We start from the raw sequence: 20,065 nt of genomic DNA, 5'->3' as shown, positions 1-20,065 counted from the left end.
TAACAAAGATTAGAGAGGAGATATATGAAATAGAGTTATAAATAGAATTTTAAAAGTTACTTGAAAAGTTTAAAAAGTCATATTGCAAACAACTAAAATTAGGGAGGACATCTCTATCAACCCCACAGAAATTACAAAAACACATTATGAGAGGACATTATGCACAATTGTCTTTTAAGAAAATAGACATCCTAGGTTAAATGAACAAATTCTTAGAAACACAAACTACCTACACTGACTCAAGAAGAAATAGAACATATCAACAAATCACTTACTAGTGAAGAGACTGAAACAGTAATATAAAACCTCACAACAAAGAAAAGCCTAGGACTAGATGGCTTTACAGGAGAATTTTATAAAACCTGTCTAGAAGAATTAACACCAATTCTGCCCAAATTATTCCAGAAAATTGAAGAGTAGAGGACATTCCTTAATTCATTCTACAAGGTCAACATCACCTTCATAGCGATGTCAGATAACGATACCACAGGAAAAGAAAATTAAGCACGAATATCCTGCATGAATAAAGGTGCAGAAATCTTCAATAAAATACTAGCAAACAAGCACATTAAAAGAATTATATACTACAATCAATGGGGATTTATCCCCAGTATACAAGGGTGGTTCAACATAAGAAAGTCAATGTAATTAGAACGTTATAGAACAAAGGGAAAAAACATACACAGTTATCTGATGCAGAAAAGGCATTTGACAACATGCAGCACTCTTTTTTGATAAAAAACAGTAAGAAAACTAAGAGTAGAAGGAAACGTCTTCAACTTGATAAAGGGAATATATGAAAAAAACTCACAGCTAATGTGATGGTGAAAGACTAAAAACTTAGTCTTTAAGGTGAGAAATAAGACAACGATGCCTACTGTTGCTACTGCTATACATCATTGGGCTGGAAAAGTTCTTGCCAGTGCAGTTAGGCAAGAAAAAGAAGTAAGAACCATCCAAATTGGAAAGGAAAAATGACAACTTTCCCATTTGCAGTTGGCATAATCTTATATAGAGAAAATCCTGAAAACTCCATAACAAAGCTACTGCAGCTGATAAATTCAGCAAAGTAGTAGGCTACAAGATGAACATGGGAAAATCGCTAGTGTCTCCATACACTAGTAATGAACATTCTGAAGAAGAAATTTTTAAAAACTTCCATTTACAATAACAAGTAAATAATCAAATATCTAGGAGTAAACTTAACCAAGGTTTTATAGGACTTAAATATGGAAAATCACAAAGGTTTGCTGAAAAAAATTTAGGAAGACAGAAATAGATGGAAGAGCATTCTGTGTTCATAGATTGGAAGACTAAATATTGTTAAGATGTTAGCTCTACCCAGAGCAATTTACAGATTCAAAAACAATCCAATCAAAATTCCACCAGCCTTTGCAGAAATGGAAAAGTCAATCATGAAATTTGTATGGAACAGTAAGAAGCTCTAAACAAGCCAGAACCAGCTTGTAAAATAACAAAGTTGGAGTACTTATGCTTCCCAATTTTAAAACGTATTGCAAAGCTACAGTAATCAAAACAATATCATACTTGCAAAGTACAGACATATAGACCAATGGAATTAAATTGAGAGTTCAGAACTAAACCCTCACATCTATGGCCAGTTGAGTTTTGAGCCCAATCAATTGGGAAGGAATAGCCTCCTCAACAAATGGTTCTGGAAAAAATGTATATCCATATGCAAAAAAAGAAGGTGGACCCCTACTTCGCATCATGTAGAAAAATTAAATCAAGATGAATCAGAGACCTAAATATAAGAACCAAAACTCTAGATCTAGAGGAAAAACTTGGGGAAGCATCTTCCGAACTGTTTGTTAGACAATGGCTTCTTAGGCTGTACAACAAAAGCAAAAATAGAGAAATGGGACATCATCAAAATTAAAAACTTGTGTACATCAAAGGACTTTAACATGAAGGTAATAAGACAACCTATGGAAAAGAAAATATTTACAAATTGCATATTTGATGAGGGTCTAATATCCAGAATTTATTTTAAAATCCTAACGTGAAAAGTTTTCAGCATACTTAGCCATTAGGGTAATGCAAAGTGAAACTACAAAGACATATGCCTACACCTATCACAGTGTATAAAATAGAAAATAGTGAGACTACCACATGCTTGTGAGATTTGGAGAAACTGGATCATTTCTACATTGCTGGTGGGAATATAGAAATTGTATAGCATCTCTGGAAATCACATAGGCAGTATCATACAAGTTTTATGTGAAACTAAAATTTCCAAACGACCCAGGATAGTCCATATAACTCAGCACTGTACTCATGAGCATTTATTCCAGAGAAATGAAAATTTATGCTCAAATAAAAATCTGTACATAAATGCCTTATCTATGATAGCCAAAAAGTATAAGCAACTTAGAAGTCTTTCAGTTAGCGAATATTAAACTGTTACATCAATAGTACTCAGAAATTAAAAGGAACAAGCTATTGATACATGCAACAAGTTGGATGAAACTGCAGGTGAATAAAAACAATCCACCAGAACTATATAATATGAGTCTACTTAAATAATATTCTTTAAGTGACAAAATTATGGAATGAAGAACCAATTATTCTTGCTAGATGGCAGGTATAAGAGGGAGGGGAGAGATAGAGAGTGATTGTGACTGTAAAAAGGGAATATTAGGGTTCTTTGTAGTGATGGAACTGTTCAATATCTTGACTCAGTCAATGTCAGTATCCTACTTGTGGTATTGTACTATAGCTTGCAAGATATTACCTTGAGAGAAAATGGGTAAAGGGTACACGCGCTCTCTGGATTATTTCTTATACGTGCATGTGAATCTACATTTATCAAAAATAGCAAGTTTAATTAAAAAGCAAGCACATATAAATAAGGGTCAAAGAGGGCTATACTTAATATAAATTTTGTAGGTTAAAGAGAGTATTTTCAATTGGTGATAAAGAAAGAACTTCTTTTAAAGGAAGAATTTCATTGAATAGATAGAATTGGATGTAGGCATTGAAATCTAGGTAAGATGAGACAGACGAAAAGACAGGGTATCCAAGGCAGAGAGGAAAGTATGAGCACTATGTGTGTTCTCATATAAGCATTTGAACCTTTTCTTTGTTTAACTTACTTGAACATATTCCAGGTATGTGATAAAAATAAGCATTCATTGCAAGATGTTGGTTTTTCCACCGTAGCATATGGAATTTAGTAGGGAGCAAAATTTGACTTTCTTTGGCCTAACTCATACCATGTCTATAGTAAGTGTTTGGTAAATGCTTTTGGTTTTTGGTTTTTATGATTGTTGGTATGTTGACAAAGAGAATTTAGATAAATGACATTTTTTTTCATATATTACAATATGCATTTATAAATGCCAAGAAACTTTTATTTATGAAATCCATATAATAAACTTGACAGCCAGTCTGAGTGAACTTCAACTTTAGATGTTTTAGAAAAGAAAATCTAATTTGCATTATTGTGTGAAACGTGAGAGAAATATAACTCCAAAGTTATGACTACCTGAACATATATAGTTCTTTCATGTCTGGACTGGGAGATAGGAATTGTGCCCACCCTATTCTCTCTTATTTAAGAACCCAGGTCTTCTGAATTCTCCACCAATTCTGTCAATTCTATTAACCCACTCTAAACTAGAGCTTGGTAAAATACTGAAATAATGAAAGTACAAAGGAAAGGAAGATGTCAGTCTTATAAAAATTCTTACTTTCCAACTCTCTCTAATATAATTGTCAATACTTAACCCTGTGTACTAAGTGACATAAAGCTTGTATATCTTATTTTCTACTTGAGACTATGGCCTATTTTGTATGGAAAAAGCCTGGTTCCTTTTTACAGCATTCTCAGTCTAACTGTACTTTGATTATAACTCTCTGCAGCTTCTAAAAAGATTAGAGGAAAAGTGAGTAGGTAGCCTCTGAAATCTAGTAGTGAGCAATTCAGCCATTCTATTAATTTCTGTTAACCAAAACTCCTATGTATCCCAAGAACCTGAACATATCAGAAATTTAAAGAAAAATATGGTTTTGTTCTCTATCTTTTCATATTAAATCAAAATTAACAGATTATTAGAAAACCTTTGGTTGTAAAAAGAATCACAACAGCACAAGGAAGGAACATCAGAAATGGTATGTGAATCTATGTCAAGCAGAAAGCATTGCTTTGCATTTCTAACTTCTCACATACCAGTTTTTAAAAGGTTACATTCTCTCAATTATACAAACTTCTAACTTAATCTTCCCAGTATTAGGTCAGGTGACCCCCCCCCCCCGTTATAATTTATAGTTTTAATTAAAATTCCTATTTGCATGCAGCTTCATTAGTTCCGTTTTAAGGTCTGATTTCTTTCAGACCTAAAATTCTTGATAGTTTGCATGACCTGATATGTCTCTTTAAAGTTCTCAGTCCCTCAGCAGGCTTAGAAAAACAGCATCTCCTTTTTCTAGTGGGTATTCTAAAATGCAAAAAGCTGATAGACATTTTTTTCAAAATCATTGATATGGAACTATAAGACATTGCTTCTCTATGGTTTTCTAATTTACTGGGTTAGAACTGTGTTCCTCATTCTTTGGAAAGTCAGAAAGTCTGACCATAGAAACAGGAAATATAAATTTCAGAAGAATCCAGTATAAAGAGCCCTATAATTGTTTTCAAAGTCAAGATTTATGGATGAATATTGACATAGGTGCTTCCTCAGCTACATGCAGAGCTGTTCCGACTGTGTTAATGAGTACTAGTTTCTAACATTTTATGACTTTTATATTTGTTTAGATTACAGCGTCAAGTCCATGCTAAAGATAATGAAATCAAGAACCTCAAGGAGCAACTTTCCATGAAGAAGTATGTGCCATAACCAAGTTTGTTTTGTTTGGGTACACCTTCTCTCAAACTGTGCATTTCCCTCAGCAAAAGGGCACTTTTGAGCATTTAAAGGAACAATATTATTAATTACACTGAGACTGTAGGTATAAACTGGAATTATCCTAGGCAAATTGGGAGGTATAGTCACTTTAGTTATGGCCTTAGGAAACTGCTAAGCAAAGTTAAGGTCCCACAACAAATACTACAGGGACTACAGCTTAGCAGTTCTTATATGTGTAACCTACTTAAGACTATTAGATATTGATAATTTATGAAACTGATTAAGTTCTATTCTGATGCATATTTTCTTCTTTATTAGAGAAGTTGTGGGTTTATAGAACAACCATGTATAAAATACAGTATTCCTATACTCCATCCCACCAACAACAACTTGCATTGGTATGGAACATTTGTTACAATTGATGAAAGCACATTGTTTTAATTGTGCTATTAATTAAAGTCCATGGTTTAACTTAGGGTTCACTGTTTGTATAGTGTGGTTCCATGGTTTTTTTCTTTTTAGTTTTTATTCTGTTACCATATATACAATCCAAAACTTCCCCCTTTTAATCATATTCAGATGCATATTTTGGGACTATTAATTGCATTCACAACATTGGGCTACCATCACCACCATCTATTACCAAACTATTCCCATCATCCCAAATAGGAGTCTTATATATTTATGCCTTAACTTCTCAATCCCTGTCCCCAGTCCATCCCCTGGTAGCCTATATTCTAGATTCTAACTCTATGAGTGTGCTTATTCTAATTCTTTCAAATCACTGAGATCTTACATTACTTTTCCTTTTTTATGTATGGCTTATTTCACTCAATATGATGTTTCAGGGTTCATCCATGTTATCCCTTGGATCAGAATTTCGTTCTTTTTTTCCATATTGTATATGTATATACCTCATTTTATTTAGTCATTATTGGTTGATGGACACTTGGGTTGCTTCCATCTTCTGGCAATTGTGAATGATGCCACTGTGAACATCAGTGTGCAAATATCTGTTCGAGATCTTGCTTTCAGCTCTTTTGGGTATATACCAAGTAGTGGAATTGCAGGTCATATGGTAATATTGTACTTAGCTTACTGAAGACCGCCAAACTATCTTCCTCCAAATGGTGCACCATTTTACATTGCCACCAACAATTAAGTCAGTATTCCTATTTCTCAGTATCCTCTCTCACACTTGTTATTTTCCGTTTTTTTAAAGAGCAGCCATTCTCCTGGTTATGATATGGTATCTCATTATGGTTTTGATTTTCATTTTCTTGATGGCTCATGATGTTGTGATCTTTTCTTGTGCTTTCTGGCCACTTGTATATCTTCTTTGGAGAGATGTCTATTAAAGACTTTGGTCCGGTTTTTAAATTGGGTTGTCTTTTTGTTGTTAAGTTGAAGTATTTCTTTATATATTCTTGATATTAAAACTTTTTCTGGATATGTGGTTTCCAAATATTTTCTCTCATTGTGTAGGTTGCTGTTTTACTTTCATAATAAAGTCCTTTGAGGGAAGGAAGTTTTGAATTTTGATGAGATCCCATTTATCTATTTTTTCTTTTTTTTTTTTCTGGTGCTTTGGGTGTAAAGTCTAAGGTCATCACCTAATACAAGGTCTTGAAGATGCTTCCCTACATTTTCCTATAGGAGTTTGATAGTGGTAGCTCTTATATTTAGTTTTTTGATCCATTTTGAGTTGATTTGTGAGTAAGGTGTGAGGTGGGGGAGGTCCTTTTTTTTTTTTTTTTTTTGCAAATGGACATCTAGGTTTCCTGGCACCATTTGTTGAAGAACTGTTCTTCCCCAATTGAGTAGTCTTTGCCACCTTGTCAAAATCAGTTGGCCATAAATATGAGAGTTAATTTCTGAGCTCTCAACTGATTCCTTTGGTCTATATGTCTGTCCTTATACCAGTACTACGCTGTTTTAATTGCTGTGGCTTTGTAATTACTTTTAAGATAAAGAAGTATGAGTGCTCTGACTTCATTCTTCTTTTTCAAGATGGTTTTGGCCATTTAGGGCCCTTTCCTTCCATATAAATTTGATGATTGGCTTTTCCTTTTCTGCAAAGAAGGCTTTTGGAATTTTTATTGGGATTACATTGAATCTCTAAGTCACTTTGGTTAGAGTTGACATCTTAACAATATTTGGTCTTCCAATCCATGAACAAGGAATGTTTTTCTATTTATTTTGGCCTCCTTTGGCTTTTATTGTAGCAATTTCTTTTACTTTTCTGTGTATGAGTCCTTTATATCCTACATTAGATTTATTCCTAGGTATTTCATTTTTTAATTGCTGTTGTGTAAATGGAATTTTAAAAATTCTTCTTCAAATTATTAATTACTAGTAAATAGAAACATTTCTGAATTTTGCACGTTGACTTGTTACCCCACCACTTTGCTGAATTCATTTTTTAGTTCCAGTGGCCTTGTTGTTCACAATTTTCTGTATATAAGACCAGGTCATCTGCAAACAGGATAAGTTTTACTTCTACCTTTCCATGAAATGGATGACTTTCATTTCTCTCTCTTGCCTAATTGCTCTACTGTGAACTTCTAGTACAATGCTGAATTACAGTCTAACAGTGGGTTTCCTTGTCTTGATCCTCATCTTAGAGGGAAATGTTAGTTCTTTCACCATTAAGTAGGATGTTAACTGTGGGCTTTTCCTATATACCCTATATTATATGGAGGAAGTTTCATTCATATTCCTACTGTTCTAAGTGTTTATTTTTTTCATGAAGTGATGCTGGATTTTGCCTTTTCTGCTTTGATTGAGATGATCAGGTGCCCCCCCCCCACTTCATTTTGTTAATGTAGTGTATTACATTGATCAGTTTTCTTATGTTGAACCAACCTTGCATACCAGGGATAAATCCCACTTGATCATAGCATATCATTCTTTTAATAGGCTGTTGGATAGTGTTAAATTCTGTTTGCTAGTATTTTGCTTAAGATTATTTCATCCATATTCATAAGAGATATTTGGTCTGTAGTTTCTTTTCTTATGGCATCTTTATCTGGCTTTGGTACAAGGGTGATGTTGGCCTCATTGAATGAGTTAGCGAGTGTTCCTTCCTCTTCAATTTTGTGAAGACTTTGAGCTGGATTGGTGTCAATTCTTCTTGGAATGTTTGGTATAATTTCCCTGTGAAGCTATCAGGTCCTGGACTTTTCTTTGTTGGGAGGATTTTGACTAATGATTTAATGTCTTTACTAGTAATTGGTTTCTTAAGATCTTCTATTTCTTCTTGAATCAGTGTAGGTAGTTTGTGTGTTTCTAAGAATTTGTCAATTTCATCTAGGTTATAATTCATTGGTATACATTTGTTTATAGTATCCACTTACAGTCTTTTCATTTCAGCAGGGTAAGTAGTAATGCCCCTTTCATTTCAGAGTTTCATTATTTGTATCCTCCTTCTTTTTTTCTTTGTCAGTCTAGCTAAAGGTTTTTCAATTTTATTGATCTCAAAGAGGCAACTTTTAGTTTTTCAACTATTTGTCGCTTCTCTTTAGTCTTTCTGTTTTCTATTTTATTTATCTCTCCTCTCATTTTTGTTTGTTCCTTCCTTCTACTCACTTTGGGTTTAGTTTACTCTTTTTTTTCTAATTCTTCAGTTTTAAGGTCAAGTCTCTGATGTGAAGCCTTTAATCTTTTTTAATGTAAACATTTAGAGCTATGAATTTCTCCCCTCGACGTTGCCTTCAGTGCATTCCATAAGTTTTGGTATGTTGTATTTTCATTTTCATTTGCCTCATGATATTTCCTAATTTTTCTTCTGGTTTCCTCTTCAACCCATTGGTTCTTTAAGAGTATATTGTCTAATTCCCACATATTTTTGAATTTTCCATTTCTCCCTCTATTATTGATTTCTAGCTTTATTCCATTGTGATTGGAGAATATACATTGCATGATTTCAATATTTTAGAATTTTTGAGATTTGTTTTGTGACCCAACATATGGTCTGTCATGGGGAAATGATCCATGTGAACTTGAGAAGAATATGTATTACATTTTTGTTGGGTAAAGTGTTTTATATATGCTAGGTCTAGTTGGTTAGAGTATTATTCAAGTCTTCTACTTCCTTATTAATTATCCATTTTTGAAAGTCTTCTACTATTAATGTAGAACCACCAGTTTCCACCACCAAATATGTCATATTTGCTTCATATATTTTGGAGCTCTGCTATTAGGTGCATGTAATATTTATATTATACTTTCAATTGTTATCTAATGAATTTTTCCCTGTGTCAATATTTAATGACCATCTTTGTCCCTCATAACTGTTTTTGACTTAAAGGCCATTTTATCTATTTTGGTTATAACTTGCTTGCATAATTTATTTTATTCCATGCTTTTGCCTTCAACCCACTTTTATCTTTGAAATTTAAAGTGAGTATCTTGCAGACAGCCTATAGTGGTGTCATGCTTTTTTATTCATTCTGCCAGTCTATGCCTTTTGACTGGAAAATTTAATCCACATATATTAAAAGTCACTACTTATAGTACATAACTTTTTTCTGCTATTTTGTTGTTTAGCCCTTGTAAGTATATATTTTTTTACCTCACTTCCATTAATACCTACTTCTGTATTTATTTGATTTTTTGTGTTGTACCATATTGAGTACCTTCTCATTTCTATCTGAATATATTTTTCGTCTGTTTTCTTTATGATTACCATGGGGTTAAAATTTAATATACTAAATTTAATATGCTAAATATATAACAATCATATTTGTACTTGTAATCCATATGTCTTTGTACATTATATGTCCAAAAACCTATATTTATCATAACTTTTTTATGCATTTTCATTTTAGCACCTGTAGGAAGTAAGAAGTAGAGTTATATACCAAACAACATAGTACAATAATACTGGCATTTATAATTACCCAAATGGTTGTCTTTACCACCAGTTTTATTTCTTTAGGCCTCTTTGAACCACTATGTAGTTTATTTCCTTTTAGTTTGAAGAACTCCCTCTAGCATTGCTTGGTAGAATAGGTCTAGTGGTGATAAACTCATTCAGCTTTTGTTTACCTGAGAAGGTCTTAATTTCTCCTTCATTTTTGATGGAAACTCTTACCAGATATAAAATTCTTGACTGGCACTTCTTTACTTTTAGTACTTTAACTATTTCAACCTATTGCCCTCTTGCCTCCATGGTTTCTAATGAGAAATAAGCATTCAATTTAATTGGGGCTCCCTTATACTAACATTGCTTTTCTCTTGCAGCTTTCAAAACTTTTTCCCAGGGTAGGCTACGGTGGCTCAGCAGGCAGAGTTTTCTCCTGCCAGGCTGGAGACCTGGGTTTGATTCCTGGTGCCTGCCCATGTTAAAAAAGATAAAAAATAAAAGCTCCCCTTGTTCTTCACATTTGGTAGTGTGATCACTATATGACATGGTATGTTTTTCTTCATGTTTATCTCATTTGGTATTCCCTGGGCTTCTTAGATGTGCATATTCACATCTTTTGCTGAGTTTGCAAAGTTCTCTGTCTTATTTCTTTACCCCTTTCTCTATTTCATCTCCTTCTGGGACTCCCATAATGCATATATTTGTGTGCTTTATGGGGTCCCCAAGGTGTCATAAGTATTTTCATCTTTAATATTTCTTTTTTCTCCCTGCTCCTCATCGTGATGCTTTTTTTTTCATTTCAATTATCTTGGGCTTTGTTCACTTCAGTTATCTTGGTCTTCAACTCCAGTAATTCTGTTTAGTTCTTTTATCTCTTTACTAAGACTCTCATATTAATCATTCGTTGGTTTCCTGATATCATTTGTTCTTTCTCTGTATTTTCCTTCATCTCCTTGAACATTTTTAGGTTCATTTTTTTAAAAAAGGCTTTATCTGGTATATCCTCATTCTCAGCTTCATTAGTGTTTTCTGCATTTTTACCCTCTTCCTTTGGAATGACCATCATTTCCTATTTCTTTGTTTTTCTTGGGTTCTTTTGTTACATACAGTACATTTTAATATTTTTAAATGTTAACTCTGGGGTTTACTCCCTGAGATGTCTGTTTCTTGGTTTTATAACCAGTTGATAATAAGACAGAGGTTTTCTTGAACTTCAACCCTCCTATCAGGAAAGACTGCCCAAGGCGAATGCAGTGTACAGGACTTTCCCTGTCTTTCAGGGCCTCTGTCTTGTCCTAGGCTTTTGCTTGTTAATTGTTTTGGAGTTTCCTTATTCACAGGAGTTTGAATGTCTGCTCTATTTTCTAGGGTGTTTGGAGCTATTAGGCTTTTTTCACAGACTGTCCACCTCTATACTTTTAAATATTCTTCCATTGTCTAAAGCTGCTTTTGTCTGGAGGACAAATTCTGGGTGGGGGGCACACCAAATAGGACTTTCCCAAATCAGTTTTTCCCAACCAAAACAGGGTCAGGAACCCACAAATAGGGTGCAGACTCTACAGTGTTGTGGGCTGGGGATCAGGAGGGGTGGCAAGAGCTCCACAGGCAGCTCCCTGAAGCTGAGCTTTCATAGCCCATCCAGCAAATGCAGCCCTACAGTTAATTGTACCCCCTTTCCCACACCTCCCCCACCACAGTCCCAAGAAAGCACAATGTTTTTAAGTCTCAAATGCCCCTGTCCTGAGTGGGTTGAAACAATGGCTGTCGTTGTCTTTGTCCCGGCAGGTTGAAACAATGGCTGCCAGTCTAGGAGAGTTTGAAACAATGGCTGCCCATAGAACCAGGCCTTGGGCAATCCAAATTCACTTAAAAAACAAACAAACCATGATTAGTGATCAGCCTTGTCTATTCCTGATCTTGGAAAAGAGGATTTTTATATCTTTTTCTGTTACCACTGAGCTAGCCAGAGGCTGGACCCCATAGAGGTCTGCTAGAAGAGTGAAAGATGGTTGCTGTTAGAGCCCATGTGGAGAGAGCAGTTAAGTGTTCTTTACCTATGTGTCAGCCTCTTCCTCCCACTCTTCTCTGGATGCTGTACTGTGTTCTTCTGGTCTCTGGCATTTCAAAATAGCTGTTTCAGACAATTCCAGTTCCTACTTCTTTAATAGTTGTTTTGGTGGAAGGGCTGAGTCCCTGGAGCTTCCTACTTTCCTATCTTCCCACAATCCCTTATTCACATTTTCACTTGTAGGTAATTTTTACTAACAGCTTTATTAAAATGTAATTCGCAGCCTAAAATTCACTGTTAAAGTGTACAATTCGGTGGTTTATAGTATATTCACAATATTGTGCAACCATCACCACTATAATTTAGAACATTTTTATCAGACTCAAATCCTGTACCCTTTAGCAGTCATTTCCTATTCCTTCCTCTCCCTGGCCTCTGGCCAGACACTAATCCACTTTCTGCATCTATTGATTTGCCTATTCTGGAATTTCACATAAATGGGATCTTATAACATGACCTCCTGTAACTGGCTTCCTTCTCTTAGCATAATGTTTTCATGGTTTAACCATGCTATAGCATGCATCTGAATTTCATTCCTTTCTATTGGTGAATACTGTTCCATTGTATGGATATACTATACATTGTTTATCCATTTATTGATAGATGGACATTTGGTTTGTTTTTTCTTTTTGACTATTTTAAATAATTCTGCTGTGAACAGTCATGTACAAGTTTTTGTGTGGACATATGTTTTACTTCTTTTGGGTATATACAACCTAGGAGTGGAATTGCTGGGTTGTGTGTTAACTCTATATTTAAGATTTTGATCAATTGCTTAACTGTCTGCCAAAGTGACTACACCATTTTAGAGTACCCCCAGTACATAAGGGTTCCATTTTGTCCTCATCCTCACATTTATTTGATTTGATTTGATTTTTAGCCGTCCAAGTGGGTATAAGGTAATGTTTCATTGTGGCTCTGATTTGCATTTCGTTAATGGTTTTTGACTTTGAATATGTTTTCATATGCTTATTAACCATTAAGTGTCTTTTTTGGAGAAATATCTATTCAAATCTTTTGTCCATTTTTTAAAGATTAGTTATTTTCCTTTTTGCTATTGAATTGTATGAATTCTTTAATTCTGGATACAATTCTTTTATAAGATATATGATTTGCAAATATATTCTCCCATTTTCATGATGGCATTCTTTGAAGCACAAAATTTTTTGTCTTGATGAAGTCTAATTTATTTATTTTTCTTTTGTTCCTGCAAGTAAATTTTGTGCAATATTTAATGGCATAATAATGCATTTCTCTTGTATTAAGTTAGTAGATTTGTTTTATCATTTTATAATTTTTTTTTAGATCTTAGTGGTACTGTTTCAAGTTTGCCATCAGTATTTGTCATATGCTCAAGCACCAGATGTTTCTAATAATAGAACAGTGAGCATAGTGTTTAGAAAGTCTGAGTTAAAATCTTTTATTTTTGATTATTTGTTTTCATTAAAGGCAGAATTTGGTTTGTATACTCTAGAGTTTTGGCACTCAAGCTTAAGAAGCTAAATGGGTTAGGGGAAAAAAGAAACCTCATAGAAATTATCTGTCAATTTCTACTCACATGGCAATTCTCACCACCGTCTCTCTTCCCCTCTCTCAGGCTATAGGGATTTGTTTTCATTCTAAGTGCTTCATTCTGGAATGTTAGCACTGAAATAACCAATATAATATTTTAATGCAATAATTGAGCTTTATTTGGGGTTAATAAAAACTTTTGTGGCTGCTATTGTTGAGATACAAAAAAAAATTGTAGAAAGTATTTTATGGTAGAATTTATTAACAATGATAATAGCTACCATTTATTTAGTGCCTGATTGTTAAGTGCTGTTATAGGTGCTTTACATATATTATCTCAATACATTTTCACAACAGCTCTTTGAAGTAGGTATTGTGATTTTCTTCATTTTTACATCTGAGGAAATTGAGGCATAAAGTTAAGTAATTTGCCATAGGTTTCACATTTAATGAGTCATTGAACTGTGAGTCAGGATCAAGTAACTCTACTTTCAGAGCCAGGCTCTTCATCATTATCCCTATATTGACAACCTTAAAATCTCTGTATTTTTTATTATAGTTAAGAATGAACAGTAAGGATTAAATGATGTCTTCTTTTATTTGTGTGTGCTGTATACTTCTCCAAGAAATAATTTCCCACTCATATAGCTTGTATCTTTCTTCCTTCTGTATAAGATGAAAGAGGCTGTCCTTGATGCTGACTCTTTAATGATCATACCTTTCAGATCTCAGTGGGAAATGGAGAAGCATAATCTGGAAAGCACAATTAAGACATACTTGAACAAACTAAATGCAGAAACTAGCAGAGCTTTAACAGCTGAGGTAAGAAAAAACTGGGGATGGAGTAAGAGAGGGAAGTCTTACCTGTCAATTCATGTATTAAAATATTAAAAAATGAAAAAAACATGTCTTTGAATAAACAGAAGTAAAACATCTTAGGATCAGCCAGGAAAACAGAACTCAAACTCTTGACTCATTGGTACATGAATGAATACTTGAATTTTGATGATTTCATGTTGGAGTAAGAGAGGGAAGTCTTACCTGTCAATTCGTGTATTAAAATATTAAAAAATTAAAATATTAAAAAATGAAAAAAACATGTCTTTGAATAAACAGAAGTAAAACATCTTAGGATCAGCCAGGAAAACAGAACTCAAACTCTTGACTCATTGGTACATGAATGAATACTTGGATTTTGATGATTTCATGTTGTTTTTCCTCAAAGGACTCTTAAGAAATAGGTCTGCTGCAGTATGTATTGCAATTATGGGCATGTTAGGAAAATCCTGACAAAGCCAGGTCACTAAACCAAATTTTTAAGAATAACATTTTACTTACTGCCATAATTCTTACTGTCTCTTCTTCTCTTACCCTGATCTTCCCCAAACACAGATATATCATGTACCCTAATTTTAAAGGCAGCTTATGTTTCAGACCCCAGAAAGTCATCCAATTTTTTTCTGGGTTAGGTTAGAACCGTACAGCTGGGCTTCTCAAAGAAATATAATTCTATGTTTGAATACAATTTTTGTTTATAGATAACCAAACTTGGTATACAAAAAGATTCAAATTTTTGTTGCACTTGATGACATTAAAAGCATTATAATACCTTCCCACCGCTGTCACGGGTAAGCTCTATTCTCTAGTAGAGTACTTGGGATTCCTGAAGTTATCATCCAAAGGAATGATATCTGAGCCAAAAGTCCCTGGAGAATACCTTGTGAAGTATTATTAACAAAAGAAGCAGCTCAGATTACCTTAAGGTGTAATCTTTTAAAAAGCTCGTCTGTATGCTTGTTTTTCTTTACTTTTAGTCAGAAGGAAAATTTCTAAAATTATTAATTTTATAAATGAAGAACTTTCTAATGCTTAACCCTGTCCAAGAGTATAATAACTCATCTTTAATGAATACTGAGTGATTGGGGATGAAAACAGAGGCTAAATGACCAAGCATCAGTAATGTCCAAAAAGAACTCCTCCTTTGGAATCTGGACTAGATGACGTCTAAAGCCCAGTAAGACTTTACATTTCTCTGTGATCTGACTATTTCCCTGTACCATCATCAGGCAAAAAAAAGAAAAGAGAAGATAGCAGAACTTCTTCGTAGTGTTCACAAGCTTTGCTGGGAGTTTTTAAAAACCTCTATCTGTAGGTTGCTCCCAGTACACTTAGTGAGTTAACAATTAACCCACCATGTTAATTGTTGGTGATGGATCTCTGGGACCAAATCATCTTTATTTTTTAAGTTTCCTACATGATTCCAGTATGTGTGCAGGTTTTAGAACTGATGTATTAGAATGTTGACCAACCCAGAAATCACTGAATATAAAAATTAGAATCGCATGGGTTGAAAAATTTTTATAATATGTCTTCAATTGTCAAGAAACCCAGATGCTATTGGAAGAAGTTGAAAAACAGCTTAAAATTTACTTGAGAAAAGAATATGTTTATTTACAAGTGCAAAGGACACCATCAGCCCTTTCTCTTTCTCTCAAAAATCTGCAGGTGTATTTTTTACAGTGTCGTAGAGATTTTGGTTTGCTTCATCTGGAGCAGACTGAAAAAGAGTGTCTCAGTCAGCTTGCCCGAGTGACTCAGATGGCAGCAAGGTAATCTTTCCCCTCTTATTTGGTGCATCTTGATTTCAGAGATATCTTCAAATGGCTCCAACATTGAATATAATCTGTGATGTGTTTTACAGATATGACTTTACAGTCTTTGGAATGAAGAAGCCACCCCCCCGTTTTTTTTGAAACTTCAGAAGTCATTTAGTCACTTTGATGCTTTTACTGTTTGCCTCAGCCAAAGCATTGAAAAGTCTGTTGAGTGCAGTAATCTCTGCTAATCAATATTTTTCTTCCTTCATAGTGAGATAGATCAAAAGTCTCAGCCAGATACATGCGTGAAGATCAGACATTTACAAAATTAGGTGGATTCTAATTGGAAAACTCCTTTCTATGGTTATCTTTTCTAATGCTTAATATTAAATACCTTTGTAGTATACTGAGGGAAATGCCAGTATTAACACCTAAAATTATATGTTAATGGCAATTTCTTGCTATGCTGTCAGTGAGTGGCTTTCAAATATCGGACAAGTTGCATCTGATTCCTTATATCATAATTTTCTAGTTTGTACATACAAACTTAAAGAATTAATTAAATTAGAATCTCTGAGACTAAGGCATTATTTTTAATTATTATAATCATTTTTTAATTCTAAAGAGTAAGAATCTCTGATACGAAGCAATATTTCTAAGATTTTCTGACATGTATTCTGATTTGGGAAGCATGGTTGCAAGTGATCAATCTATTTTTGCTTGCTAGATGTAGAGAGAGAGCTCTATAAATTAGAATATTATGATGCCTCATTCAATGGACTGTCCTCAATTGATAACTTCTTTTGTCTTTTTAAAGCTGTAGCCCTGGGTGATACTGGGATGGGTTTGTTACAACAGATAGAGCCTTTTGAAAGTCCATACTACACAAAATATTTCTTCTAGAGATGACAAATCTCAAAGACTCCAAAACTGTTCATACTTTAATTAAAGTTGCTTGGTGGGCATGGATTGGCAGACCTGCTGTTTGTGCAGTTTAAGAATTGCACAAAAGTAACAATCTAATTCATCCTCTTGGAAGAAGTACTTTTTCTAATTTGTTCTCTCATAGGGAATATCTTACTGATTGCAAAAGAGCCAGACAGGCCAACCATGGCCTAGTGAATGTAAGGTTAATGTAAAGATGATCTGAAACTTACTTGCAAGATAAATCAACATCTTTGAGAATGCTTCTGCATTAGATGGTTAAGGCAGTTTCCCTATGGCCTTCTCCGCCTCTCTCCTTAATTGAAGAAATTCCTTTATATTACATCCCAAAATATCGTACCACGAAGATAGAAAATACTTCGTCTTCTGGAAGCATTAATTATATTTTCTCTTGAAAAAATTTTTATATGTTGTTAGTTGTTATACTTATTTTTTACTAGTAAGTCCTTCCATATATCTTGTATCCACCAAGTGAATTGTTGGTGATGGGAGGCAATTTTGTTGTTGTTTTACATTATTTACATTTATGCTAGAGAACATAATGGATGTTTTAAAAATCTAGATGGTATAAATAAAACTTTTTTATGTGTCTCTTTTTCTACTCTAGCAACCTAGAATCACTTCAATTAAAGGCTGCAGTAGACAGTTGGAATGCCATTGTGACAGATGTTAGAACCAAGATTGCCTTCCTCAGGGTAAGTCCTTGAAGCATATTTAGAGTAAATTGGCTGAATGTTATGAGTGGTGTATAGTTAACGAGATATCTAAAATTAAAAACAATTATTGAGGAAAGATAAGGAAAGCATGTTCATTCATTTCAGTTATTAACATTTATTGATTTGAGATTGATCATTTCCATGTAGTTCATTGCCGTTAATGTCCTAGATTCATACACATGGTCTTTTAAATCCTTATTTGATCCCCATAGTCCAGGAATAATAAAATAAAAAATTATGCTTCACACCTAATTTCCATATAATTCCAATGCTAACTCTGTCCTAATCAAAAATAAATGTCTTAATTTCTTCTGAATGATAATGCATTTACAGAATTGAAAGGAAAATCTAGTAGGCCTGTATTGGTTTTCAGTCTTAACTTTTTACAAAGCTATTCCATAATGTAAAAGCAATGCATTCTTAGTTATTGGTTTAATAGAATTAGGACTGTACTAAAGGTAGTCTAAAGAGGTAATCCACTGAATATTTATGAATTAATAATGTTGATTGTTTTGTGATTTCACAACACTGCCCACTTCAGGTGTGAAGAGCTTCCTCAAACCACTACAAACTTGTCCAGTGGTCCCTGGTGGTCTTGTCTATTTCTCTTTCTTGAATCCATTTTCAGTCTTTAGCGATACTTAGCATTTCTGTTGGTTTATTCAAAGTTCTGGCCTTGAAAGAGCTGCCCCTCCTTCTCTAAACTTGTTTTCTTCAATCAAATGTCCTCTGTGTGGAAGTTTCTAAATGTTTTGGTTTATAAAACTTTCCGGTTTATAAGCTTTCTTTTCCATCTACTTTGGGTTGTTTACAAAATAATACAGTAAAGTAAAAGGTTACTGCTAAAAAATATTGGAGCATATTATACTTAAGAGTTGGAGTCTCATTTTTGACAGAAAACCAAGAGAATAAACCAAAGGTAGATATGGTACTGGTGCTAGAGGTATAGCTTTTGAAATAAACAAAATGTGGATTGTTCTAGTTTGCTACCTGCCAGATTGTAACACACCAGAGATGGATTGGCTTTTAATAAAAGGGGATTTATTTCATTAGTTCTTCAGAGGAAAGGCACCTAACTTTCAACTGAGGTTCTTATGTGGGAAGGCACAGAGTGATCTCTGCTGGCCTTCTCTCCAGGCCTCTGGGTTCCAACAACTTTCCCAGGTATGATTCCTTTCTGCATCTCCAAAGACCTGGGCTGAGCTGCGAGTGATGAGATGAGATATGCTGAACTGCTTGGGCTGTGTTTCATTGAGCTCTCTCATTTAAGCACCAGCCAATTAAATCAAATGTCATTCATTGCAGCAGGCACACCTCCTAGCTGACTCAGATGTAATGAGCAACAGATGAGGTTCACATGCCATTGGCTCATGTTCACAGCAATAGAACTAAGCACCTTCACCTAGCCAAGTTGACACCTGAATCTAACTACTACATGTCCCCTCCTTGTCAACTTGGCAGTTAAACTCATCACCTTAATGTTAAAGTGCAAAAAATTCTCTTCTAGGTATGGACCTATGAATCTCAAACCAAGTTATATGGTGCCAATATGCAAAAGAGGATATTCACAGGATACAGATTTTCATTTCCATAGGGAGAAATTGGAAGGAACACAGATGTAAAACCTGCAGGGCAAACGCCATTGGATTTCAAAGTCTGAAAGTCATTTCATTCTTCGGCTTTAGAAAGTGGCAGTCCTTTCCAAGGGCTTATGCAGTGGCCAGCCTCTTTCCAAATCAACCTCAGGGGACATTGAGGAGACCACCTTTTTCTCGGCTCCACCCTCTCTAAGCATCAGGGCCACACCTGGGCTGTCTGCCATTTCTGGGGTACACACTCAACCCCTCCATGTCGTGACAGCCAGGCTCTCCCCAGTCCCCAAGGAGTATGCTATACCTTCTCCAAGGCCTGAGGCTGCATAACTCTTCCACTGCAATGAGGTGGGAGACTCATCCTCGCCCTTCAGGGTAAACTCATCCTCTCCACATATATGGGTGGGTTCACTCTCCTGGCCAACATTTCTTGGCTTCAGACCCAAGCTCCATGGTTCTCACTCTGCAAACTCCAATTTTTCCCTTTCGTGTCCTCCTTTGTCCAGACTGGCAATGGTTTCATTTATACCAACAGTCTCTTCAAGCACTCCAGGACTTCTCCATCATTCTCTTCACAGTTCCTCCAAAATATTCCCCTTATCCATTTAAAAAGCTGTTCCAAAATGCTTGGTATTTGCAAACAGCAGCACACCCCACTCCTGGTACCAAATCCTTTCTAGTTTGCTAGCAGCTGGAATGCAACACACCAAAGACAGATTGGCTTTTAATAAAAGGGGATTTATTTCATTAGTTCTTCAGAGGAAAGGCAGCTAACTTTCAACTGGGGTTCTTTCTTACGTGGGAAGGCACAGAGTGATCTCTGCTGGCCTTCTCTCCAGGCCTCTGGGTTCCAACAACTTTCCCAGGGGTGATTCCTTTCTGCATCTCCAAAGGCCTGGG

General features: G+C 34.8%; 1 protein-coding gene across 10 annotated transcripts in view; it reads left to right on the top strand.

Annotated features, from left to right (window-relative positions):
- DZIP3 (DAZ interacting zinc finger protein 3) overlaps positions 1-20,065 on the top strand; it is a 177,227-nt gene that overhangs the window by 144,700 nt on the left and 12,462 nt on the right. For all 10 annotated transcript variants that reach the window (XM_077118451.1, XM_077118456.1, XM_077118455.1 and 7 more), the window contains 4 exons: positions 4,778-4,846; positions 14,041-14,137; positions 15,821-15,924; positions 17,465-17,552. In XM_077118451.1, the coding sequence (XP_076974566.1) occupies positions 4,778-4,846; positions 14,041-14,137; positions 15,821-15,924; positions 17,465-17,552 (358 nt within the window). The remainder of the gene's footprint in view (positions 1-4,777; positions 4,847-14,040; positions 14,138-15,820; positions 15,925-17,464; positions 17,553-20,065) is intronic.

This window comes from Tamandua tetradactyla, chromosome 10 (assembly GCF_023851605.1).
Source record: "Tamandua tetradactyla isolate mTamTet1 chromosome 10, mTamTet1.pri, whole genome shotgun sequence".
Classification (NCBI taxonomy): Eukaryota; Metazoa; Chordata; class Mammalia; order Pilosa; family Myrmecophagidae; genus Tamandua; species Tamandua tetradactyla.
Note: the sequence above shows the minus strand (reverse complement) of the source record. Positions and strands in the feature narration are given on the sequence as shown.